The sequence below is a fragment of the Scyliorhinus torazame genome, chromosome 9 (assembly GCF_047496885.1).
Source record: "Scyliorhinus torazame isolate Kashiwa2021f chromosome 9, sScyTor2.1, whole genome shotgun sequence".
Lineage (NCBI taxonomy): Eukaryota > Metazoa > Chordata > Chondrichthyes > Carcharhiniformes > Scyliorhinidae > Scyliorhinus > Scyliorhinus torazame.
In genome coordinates, this window is record NC_092715.1 from 34,883,580 (window position 1) to 34,895,212 (window position 11,633).

Here is an 11,633-nt window from a genome sequence, read left to right on the forward strand (position 1 = left end):
GCCTCCAGCTCGCAGCCATTTTGCCAGTTGCTGTGGGAGGCCACACATCTGATACTAATAAAGCCTCAGTTTGGATTCAACTTCGTCTCCAGTCAAATTGATCGTGCCTCAATTTATTAGTATCTGATTCAGAAGATGGGCCTCTGGATTAAACCAGATCGACTGCAGCTGGATCCACACGCAAGCGACGCCAGAAAGGACTTTCAGCACTGGCTAGCTTGTTTTGAAGCGTATATCAACGTGGCGCGACCCCTCTTCCAGAGGCTCAGAAGATCCAGATATTGTACTCCAGACTCAGCTCCAAAGTCTTCCCGCTGATCCAGGATGCGCCCAATTACGCTGATGCCATGACTCGACTCAAAGAAAATTATGAACAGAGGACGAACACGCTCTTCGCCAGACACGCGCGCGCAACTCGTACGCAACTACCTGGTGAGTCAATCGAGGACTTCTGGAGGGCCCCGATCCCACTAGTTCGGGACTGTGACTGCCAGGACATTACAGCTAAGGAGCACTCAGATGTGGGCAGCACGGTAGCATTGTGGATAGCACAATTGCTTCACAGCTCCAGGGTCCCAGGTTCGATTCCGGCTTGGGTCACTGTCTGTGCGGAGTCTGCACATCCTCCCAGTGTGTGCGTGGGTTTCCTCCGGGTGCTCCGGTTTCCTCCCATAGTCCAAAGATGTGCAGGTTAGGTGGATTGGCCATGATAAATTGCCCTTAGTGTCCAAAATTGCCCTTAGTGTTGGGTGGGGTTACTGGGTTATGGGGATAGGGTGGAGGTGTTGGGTAGGGTGCTCTTTCCAAGAGCCGGTACAGACTCGATGGGCCGATTGGCCTCCTTCTGCACTGTAAATTCTATTTATGCGGGCACTTTTGTGACTGGGATTAGGTCTGATATTATCCGACAGCGGCTCCTAGAAGGGGTCACGCGCGACCTCGCAGAGACTAAAACACTAGCGTTTTCCATGACGGTCGCCCTGCGCAATGTCCAGTCCTACGCCCCAAACCGCGCTGCCCACTCCTCCTACGCTTCATGGGCCCGACATGCAGCTGCCCAAGCGGTGGCGCTACCCACCTAATACGCCTACACTACGCGCCAGCCAGTGATCCCGGGGGGCCCCGACACTACTTTTGCGGCCAGCAAAAACACCCCCCGCCAACGCTGCACGGCCCGCGCTGCCCTTACTAAGGCCTGCGGGAAGAAGGGCCACTTCTCTGCAGTGTGCCAGGCCCGCTCAGCGGCCGTGGTCGCCCCCCGCCCCCCCCCCGGGGTCACGGACAATGGGCGCCGCCATCCTCCTCTCCTCCCCAGGCCATGTGCGACCAATGGGCGCCGCCATCGTCTCCTCCGCGCAACACGTGCGTTTCATGGGCGCCGCCATCTTACTCCACCCCCGCAACGTGCGTTCCATGGACGTGTCATTTTGTAACCCCCAGGATCTCCGGGCCCCGCCATCTTGTCCACCCCGCAGCACATGGACACCAACAGCGTTCCAGGACCTCGACTCAACGGCCGCCTCACTACCAGATGATCAACCACGGCTCGCCTCCATTGCAATTGACCAGTCCCGACCACACACTTTGACCAACGCATCCACCAGCGTGAAAGTCAACGGCCATGTGACCTCCTGCCTACTGGACTCCGGGAGCACCGAGAGTATTGTACACCCAAATACGGTAAGGCGCTGCTTCCTTAAGGTACACCCTACCAAATAAAAAATCTCCCTGGCCTTCGGATCCCATCGCGTAGTGATCCGGGGGTACTACACGGTCACGCTCACAGTCCAAGGCATAGAGTTCCATGGCTTTCGCCTCTACGTCCTCCCTAACCTCTGCGCTGCACTTATCCTCGGCCTGGACTTCCAGTGCAACCTCCAGAGCCTGACCCTCAAATTCGGCGGACCCTTACTACCACCTCACTCTGTGCGGCATCGCGACCCTAAAGGTCGATCCTCCTTCCCTTTTTGCCAAACTAACTCCAGATTGCAAACCCATCACCACCAGGAGCAGACGGTACAGCACCCAGGATAAGGCCTTCATCAGGTCAGAGGTCCAGCGATTGCTTCGGGAAGGCATCATCGAGGCGAGCAACACCCCCTGGAGAGCTCAAGTGGTAGTGGTTAAATCTGGGGAGAAAAACCGAATGGTCGTGGACTATAGCCAGACTATCAACAGGTACACGCAGCTCGACGCGTACCCCCTCCCATGCATATCTGACATGGTTAACCAGATTGCACAGTACCGGGTCTTCTCAACGGTGGATCTGAAATCCGCCTACCACCAGCTCCCCATCCGTAAATCGGACCGTCCATACACCGCCATCGAGGCAGTCGGCCAGCGTCACCAACGTTGTCCCCCTTCGGTGTCACCAACAGGGTTTTGGTCTTCCAAAGAGAGATGGACCGAATGGTCGACCGGTACGGTTTGCGGGTCACGTTTCCGTACCTAGACAATGTGACCACCTGCGGCTGTGACCAGCAGGACCACGACGCCAACCTTGCTAAATTTCTCTACACCGCCACTCTCCTCAACCTCACATATACAAGGAGAAGTGCGTGTTCCGCACAAACTCCTTAGCCATCCTCGGCTATGTGGTCCAGAACGGAGTTCTGGGGCCCGATCCCGACCGCATGCGCACCCTCATGGAGCTCCCCCTCCCCCACTGCCCCAAGGCCCTCAAACGTTGCCTGGGGTTCTTCTCATATTACGCGCAGTGGGCCCCAAACTATGCGGCAAGGCCCGCCCACTCATACAGTCCACTCACTTATCCCTGACGGCCGAGGCCCAACAGGCCTTCGCCCGAATCAGAGCTGATATTGCCAAAGCTGGAATGCATGCCGTAGACAAAACACTTCCCTTCCAAGTAGAAAGCGACGCATCGGACGTCGCCCTTACCGCCACCCTCAATCAGGTAGGCAGGCCCGTGGCATTCTTTTCCCGCACCCTCCATGCCTCTGAAATTCGGCACTCGTCCGTCGATAAAGTGGCCCAGGCTATCGTTAAGGCCGTGCAACATTGGAGGCATTACCTGGCTGGCAGGAGATTTACTCTCCTCACGAACCAACGGTCGGTAGCCTTCATGTTCAACAACACACAGCGGGGCAAGATCAAAAATGATAAAATCTTGCGGTGGAGGATCGAGCTCTCCACCTATAATTATGAGATTAAGTATCACCCTGGCAAACTCAACGAGCCCCCAGACACCCTATCCAGAGGTACATGTGCCAATGGGAGAATGGGACGGTATGGAGGGCCGTTCAGCTGGACCTGCGGTCCAGGAATCTCCCGGCCTCCCGCTGGCAAGAGGTCCTCCCTGATGCACTACATTCCATTCGCTCATTACTTTGCACTGCTACTAACAGTACACCACATGAACGTCTTTTTGCCTTCCCCAGGAAGTCCACATCTGGAGTACCGCTCCCAACCTGGCTCACAGCTCCGGGAACCGTGCTTCTCCGTAAATATGTGCGGCTCCAGAAGACGGATCCGTTGGAGGAGAGGGTATACTTGCTCCACGGGATTCACGCCAGCCCCCTGCGATTCTCCGACCCGGTGGGGGGGTCGGAGAGAATGTTGCCCGATTTGCGCCGTTTTGGGCGCCAGTCGGCGGACATCGCGCCGTTTCCAGAGAATTTTGCCCTTGATGTGAGTTTGTGTCATTGTTAGCCACTGCTGTTGTTATTAAGAATGTGTGTTACTCAGCACAAGCTGGGGTTAGGTACACACATCTGTTTATCACTTACAGTTAAAAACCTTCTCTTCCAAACATAGGCACTGGCACCACCATCGATGCTTTGGGATCATGTGACATTCCCCCATGGAGAAGACAACTGGCCACCGAGATATTCCCCAGGCAGCGAACATGACCCAGTGGTTTTGGTGCTGAAATTTCTCTGCATCTGCCAACTGGTTCCCAAATGCGACTGGGAGTCTTGAGAGTGTGGACTGGATCAGGAGAGGCCGAAACAGATAGGGACGGGATGAGACGAGGAACAGGAACGGGTGGGTGGACATTCCACAAGTCCAACGCAGTGATTCACAAATAAAACAAATGCCACACACTCCCAAGTTTGACCTCCACCGCCCAGCACCTCTCCAGACACAAACACTTCCACCCACTCAACCTTGTTGCTGCAAAAAATAAGTAACAATCTCTTCAACGGAACCACTGTTCAGGCTGAAATGGTGGAATCCATAATATCTGCACAGCACCGACAGAGTTACTTCCTTCTCCAGCTCAATGCTCAGCTGCAGATGGAAATGCAAATAATATTTACTTAAGTGCTGCATCAGGCAAACAAATACTTCAGGCTTTGTCAGATTCCTTGGACTGTCTCTGAGGAAAGCAACAGTAATAACCCCCCCCCCCCCCCCCGCACCGCCCCCATTCCGTATGAGATCACATTGTGTATTTACCTTTGCTTCTTTCTTTAGCAAGGCTTCAGCAAATGCCTTCCCCAGGCCTTGCGATGCACCCGTTATCAAACCCACGCAGTTCTTCAAGATCATTCTGCTTGCCGAAGGTTCTCCCCCTGCTGCTCAGAGCCCTCCTCCCCCCCGCGGGTGTGCTGTCCTCTCCCACCTTTCCTCTCCCCACGGGTGTGCTGTCCTCTCCCACCTTTCCTCTCCCCGCGGGTGTGCTTGTCCTCTCCCACCTGTCCTCTCCCCGTGGGTGTGCTGTCCTCTCCCACCTGTCCTCCCCCCGCAGGTGTGCTGTCTTCTCCCACCTGTCCTCCCCCCGCAGGTGTGCTGTCCTCTCCCACCTGTCCTCCCCCCGCAGGTGTGCTGTCCTCTCCCACCTGTCCTCCCCCCGCAGGTGTGCTGTCCTCTCCCACCTGTCCTCCCCCCGCAGGTGTGCTGTCCTCTCCCAACTTGTCCTCCCCCCGCGGGTGTGCTGTCCTCTCCCACCTGTCCTCGGGCTAACAGGGCAAGCGACTTTGCTGCGCTTTTAACACTCGGCAAAATAAAACTGCCGCCCAGCCAGGAAACGCCTGCAAGCAGCAACAATTCGAAGAAGGTGCATTCTATTTGCAATCATTGTTTCGCCGACAAGACTTGTTGTTATCCTTTAATGACATCCCCTTGTGAGGTGGTTCCACTTTGGTTGTTCCACGAGTGTCACAAACTTAAACTGAGGCCAAATTTTAACCTTGCCATGTCATTATCAGATCCAACATTGGGCGCCTTATTTAAAAATGAGTTCAGTAAGTTGTGAAAACCAGCCTGGCATTTCCTCCACTGCTCGCCAGCAAGTAGTCGATTGCACCGGATTAATATTGAAACTTTCAAGCAAAATGTGCGTCAAAAACATTGAGGGTGCAACGCGATATGGCAGATGGCATCAGGGCAAAGTTCATACCCGTTTGCCAGTGAATCTGCCCTTAAATTAGCCAACTCCTCATCGGAAGGATAAATGCCACGCCGCAACGAAGGAGCCTGCCTGAGTCGCCCTCACGGACTGAGGAGCAATAAAGAAACACATGGCCACAGCTCGCTTCAAGTTCAAATGGTTGCCTGCTTTTCGAAATTGCTGTGACGGGGGGGGGGGTTCCTCTTTGTTGCAGCTTGAATGCAACATTGGCGCCATCTAGGGTGGGCAGGCCGGCATCGCCCTGAGTGAAACATGTTGCGACCCGCCAAAGTGACAGCATGCTTCCATTCTTTAGGATGGACTTGCAGTCATTCAGACAAAGGAGTGGTGAGGGCTGCCTTTTGCAATAACAAATTCCTGGAAGCCTTACCTTTTCAAAATAAGAAGCACCACTGTTAGCTGCGAGATTATAAAGGCGTCATTGAAAATTCCTTTGACGACGCGGGCCGAAGGCTGGCCCAGGAGGGGCTACGGTTGATCTGTGTCTGTGTGTGTGTGTGTGTGGGGGGGGGGGGGGGGGGGGACGTGGCCAGGCTGATTACATGGAATGTGAGAGGGTTGAATGGGCCGGGCAAGAGTTCCCGTGTGTTCACCGCATTTGAGGAGCTTAAAGGCGGATGTGGCATTCTTGCAGGAAACACACCTGATCAGGGACCAAACCAGTCGAAGGAAAGGGTGGGTGGGTTAGGTCTTTCATTCAGGATTAGATTTGAAGTCGCGGGGGGGCGGGGGGGTGACGGTCCTGATGGCGTTTGAGTTGGGGAACATAGTGGCAGATCCCGGGGAAGGTTTGCAATGTTGAGTGGGAAATTGGAGGGGATGCCGGTGGTTTGTGTGAATGTTTACGCCCCAAACTGAGACGTTGTAGAGTTTATGGAGCGTATAAACTCCACTGGACCCATGGAGATTTGGTCTGCTGAGGCGGAGGGAATTTTCCATTTTTCTCCCATGTTCATAGGGTGTACTCCTGGAGCGACTATTTTGTGATGGACTGGACATTGTTGGCAGGGGCGGTCGGTGCGGATTACTCGGCGATTGTGGTTTCAGACCACGCGCCGCATTGGGTGGACTTTCAGGTGGATGGTGAGGGGGGTCAGCACTGTCATGATATCCACATCAGCATATCATGGTGCAATCACACACACACTGATGGACAGGTAGTTGGACCAACCAGCACACACATAACATCGCAGCCAATCACCAGTGAGAGCACACGCACTATAAAACAAGGAACACCACTGTTCCCGCTCATTCTACCAGGAGATAGCTCAGAGCACAGAGCTCACAGCGTGCCACTCAGACATAGACCATGTGCTGAGTGCCTTGACAAATGCTAAATTTCTTTACTCGTCAGTCTGGCCTCAATAAAAGTCGAGATGGATTTGCAGGTACAGCATTAGTTATTTTATTTGACTTGCAAGTCTGTCTCAATTCACAGTGGTACAGAACACATCCTGCCTTCTGCAACCCCGGAATCGAGTGAGCCTGTAGAACAAAGAAGTCTCTACTGATACATTCAAATGTCATCAAGTTTCACATACACGATTCCCATAGGTCATCCTATACCCCTCCTGACCTGGCCATACATCCTAATTGGCTCACTTCCAATCCCTTCCTCTGGCCCCCTATTACCCAGCATCCTTTTCCCCTCCATAGCTAGACACACCCCCTCCTTGCTTTGCCATGCGTTCTGAAATCCTTTGTCTGTGAACTCACCAGAATGAGACTGGCCTATCTCTACATTACAGTAACTAATATCTCTAAAACAATTATTTTATATCACATTCATCAGCCTCACTAAGATAGTGATAGGGCTGGGTCCACAGGTTAGCTGGTGAACCACGTACCCAAGCCAGCAGTTAGTAGTTGTCGTTGTTAAGACAATATAACAGAGTTGTACCATCTACAGCCGTGTTGGATCATTTGTGCATCGGAACACCCAACACGAAGCTAACCAGTGACTGAGACCTACCTGCACCCTTTCAGAAATCCGCCATCCTGCTCCATGGAAAACATCAGCCCACCGTAGCCGCTCCGAATCGCTGGAAACCTTGGCGTCAACTGGAAGCTGTTTAAACAGCGCTTCCAGCTCTTCCTAGAAGCCACAGACAGGGAGAATGCATCAGACATCAGGAAGATCGCCCTCCTCCTCTCCAATGTGGGGCAACACTCCATCCACATCTACAACTCCCTGGCATTCGCGGAAGGCGAGGAAAAGACAAAATATAAGATGGTGCTTCTGAAGTTCGAGGAACACTTCAGCGTGGAAGTCAATGAGAGCTTCGAGAGGTACCTCTTCCAGCAGCGCCTGCAGGGTAAGGATTTGCCTTTCCAATCTTACTTGACACACCTCCGTATCCTTGCGCAGTCTTGCGGCTATGAGGCCACCTCCGACTCCATGATACGGGATCAGATAGTTTTTGGGGTCATCTCGGACACCCTAAGCCAGCAGCTCTTTTTTAAAAAAATATCTTATTGAAAATTTTTGGTCAACCATCACAGTACATTGTGTATCCTTTACACAATAATATAACAGTATAAATAACAATGACCTGTTTTATAAACAAAGAATAAATAATATACAACAAAAACGAAAACTAAAACTAAATGGCAACTGCCTTGTCTCAGATAAACACTCTCCAAAAATATGATTTAACAGTCCAATATACAATTATTTATAGCAACGACCTATACATATTATACATATATATTAACAACCCTGAGAGTCCTTCTGGTTCCTCCCCCCCCCCCCCCCCCCCCCCCCGGGCTGCTGCTGCTGTCTTCTTCTTTTCCATTCCCTCTATCTCTCTGTGAGGTATTCGACGAACGGTTGCCACCGCCTGGTGAACCTTTGAGCCGATCCCCTTAGGACGAACTTAATCCGTTCCAGCTTTATAACCCTGCCATGTCATTTATCCAGGTCTCCACACCCGGGGGCTTGGCTTCCTTCCACATCAACAGTATCCTGCGCCGGGCTACTAGGGACGCAAAGGCCAAAACATCAGCCTCTTTCGCCTCCTGCACTCACGGCTCTTCTGCAACCCCGAATATAGCCAACCCCCAGCTTGGTTCGACCTGGACCCCCACCACCTTCGAAAGCACCTTGTCACCCCCACCCAGAACCCCTGCAGTGCCGGACATGACCAGAACATGTGGGTGTGATTCGCTGGGCTTCTCCAGCATCTCGCACACCTATCCTCTACCCCCAAAAATTTACTGAGCCGTGCTCCAGTCATATGCGCCCTGTGTAACACCTTAAATTGAATCAGGCTTAGCCTGGCACACGAGGACGATGAGTTTACCCTACTTCGGGCATCCGCCCACAGCCCCTCCTCAATCTCCTCCCCCAGCTCTTCTTCCCATTTCCCTTTCAGCTCATCAACCATAATCTCCCCCTCGTCCCTCATTTCCCTATATATATCTGACACCTTACCGTCCCCCACCCATGTCTTTGAGATCACTCTGTCCTGCACCTCATGCGTCGGGAGCTGCGGGAATTCCCTCACCTGTTGCCTCGCAAAAGCCCTCAGTTGCATATACCGGAATGCATTCCCTTGGGGCAACCCATATTTCTCGGTCAGCGCTCCCAGACCTGCGAACTTCCCATCCACAAACAGATCTTTCAGTTGCGTTACTCCTGCTCTTTGCCATATTCCAAATCCCCCATCCATTCTCCCCGGGGCAAACCTATGGTTATTTCTTATCGGGGACCCCACCAAGGCTCCCGTCTTTCCCCTATGCCGTCTCCACTGTCCCCAAATTTTCAAAGTCGCCACCACCACCGGGCTTGTGGTGTATTTCTTCGGTGAGAACGGCAATGGGGCCGTCACCATAGCTTGTAGGCTGGTCCCCCTACAGGACGCCCTCTCCAATCTCTTCCACGCCGCTCCCTCCTCTTCTCCCATCCACTTACTCACCATTGAGATATTGGCGGCCCAGTAGTACTCACTTAGGCTCGGTAGTGCCAGCCCCCCCCTATCCCTACTACGCTGTAAGAATCCCTTCCTCACTCTCGGGGTCTTCCCGGCCCACACAAAACTCATGATACTCTTTGCGATCCTTTTGAAAAAAGCCTTCGTGATCACCACCGGGAGGCACTGAAACACAAAGAGGAATCTCGGGGGGACTACCATTTTAACCGCCTGCACCCTCCCTGCCAGTGACAGGGATACCATGTCCCATCTCTTGAAGTCCTCCTCCATTTGTTCCACCAATCGCGTTAAATTTAACCTATGCAATGTACACCAATTCTTGGCTATCTGGATCCCCAAGTAACGAAAGTCCCTTGTTACCTTCCTCAGCGGAAAGTCCTCTATTTCTCTGCTCTGCTCCCCTGGATGCACCACAAACAACTCACTTTTCCCCATGTTCAGTTTATATCCTGAGAATTCTCCAAACTCCCGAAGTGTCCGCATTATCTCTGGCATCCCCTCCGCTGGGTTCGCTACATATAACAACAAATCATCCGCATACAGAGATACCCGGTGTTCTTCTCCTCCTCTAAGTACTCCCCTCCACTTCTTGGAACCCCTCAATGCTATTGCCAGGGGCTCAATCGCCAGTGCAAACAATAATGGGGACAGAGGGCATCCCTGCCTTGTCCCTCTATGGAGCCAAAAGTATGCAGATCCCCGTCCATTCGTGACCACACTCGCCACTGGGGCCCTAGACAACAGCTGCACCCATCCAACATACTCATCTCCAAAACCAAATCTCCTCAGCACCTCCCACAGATAATCCCACTCCACTCTATCAAATGCTTTCTCGGCATCCATCGCCACACTATCTCCACTTCCCCCTCTGGTGGGGGCATCATCATTGCCCCTAGCAGCCTCCGTATATTCGTATTCAGCTGTCTCCCCTTCACAAACCCAGTTTGGTCCTCATGGACCACCCTCGGGACACAATCCTCTATCCTCATTGCCATTACCTTGGCCAGAATCTTAGCGTCTACATTTAGGAGGTAAATAGGTCTATAGGACCCGCATTGCAGCGGGTCCTTTTCCTTCTTTAGGAGAAGCGATATCGTTGCCTCAGACATAGTCGGGGGCAGCTGTCCCCTTTCCTTTGCCTCATTAAAGGTCCTCATCAGTAGCGGGGCGAGCAAGTCCACATATTTCCTGTAAAATTCAACTGGGAATCCATCCGGTCCCGGAGCCTTCCCCGCCTACATGCTCCTAATTCCTTTCACTACTTCCTCTATTTCAATCTGTGCTCCCAGTCCCACCCTTTCCTGCTCCTCCACCTTGGGAAATTCCAGCCGGTCCAGAAAGCCCATCATTCTCTCCCTCCCATCCGGGGGTTGAGCTTCGTATAATTTTTTATAAAATGCCTTGAACACTCCATTCACTCTCTCCGCTCCCCGCTCCATCTCTCCTTCCTCATCCCTCACTCCCCCTATTTCCCTCGCTGCTCCCCTTTTCCTCAATTGGTGGGCCAGCAACCTGCTCGCCTTCTCCCCATATTCGTACTGTACACCCTGTGCCTTCCTCCACTGTGCCTCTGCAGTACCCGTTGTCAGCAAGTCAAATTCTACGTGTAGCCTTTGCCTTTCCCTGTACAGTCCCTCCTTCGGTGCCTCCGCATATTGCCTGTCCACCCTCAGAAGTTCTTGCAGCAACCGCTCCCATTCCATTCTCTCCTGCTTTCCTTTATGTGCCCTTATTGATATCAGCTCCCCTCTAACCACTGCCTTCAGCGCCTCCCAGACCACTCCCACCTGGACCTCCCCATTATCATTGAGTTCCAAGTACTTTTCAATGCACCCCCTCACCCTTAGACACACCCCCTCATCTGCCATTAGTCCCATGTCCATTCTCCAGGGTGGGCGCCCTTCTGTTTCCTCCCCTATCTCCAAGTCCACCCAATGTGGAGCGTGATCCGAAATGGCTATAGCCGTATACTCCGTTCCCCTCACCTTCGGGATCAATGCCCTACCCAGCACAAAAAAGTCTATTCGCGAGTAGACTTTATGGACATAGGAGAAAAACGAGAACTCCTTACTCCTAGGTCTGCTAAATCTCCACGGGTCTACTCCTCCCATCTGCTCCATAAAATCTTTAAGCACCTTGGCTGTTGCCGGCCTCCTTCCAGTCCTGGACCTCGACCTGTCCAGCCCTGGTTCCAACACCGTATTGAAATCTCCCCCCATTACCAACTTTCCCACCTCTAGGTCCGGGATGCGTCCTAGCACACGCCTCATAAAATTGGCATCATCCCAGTTCGGGGCATATACGTTTATCAAAACCACCGTCTCCCC

General features: G+C 52.8%; 1 protein-coding gene across 1 annotated transcript in view; it reads right to left on the reverse strand.

Moving 5' to 3' along the window:
* Nucleotides 1–4,592, reverse strand: part of LOC140429147 (15-hydroxyprostaglandin dehydrogenase [NAD(+)]-like) — a 131,095-nt gene extending 126,503 nt beyond the window's left edge. The window contains exon 1 of the mRNA XM_072515776.1: nt 4,420–4,592. Within this exon, the coding sequence (XP_072371877.1) occupies nt 4,420–4,512 (93 nt within the window). The 5' untranslated portion in view covers nt 4,513–4,592. The remainder of the gene's footprint in view (nt 1–4,419) is intronic.
* Between the last annotated feature and the right edge of the window lie 7,041 nt (nt 4,593–11,633).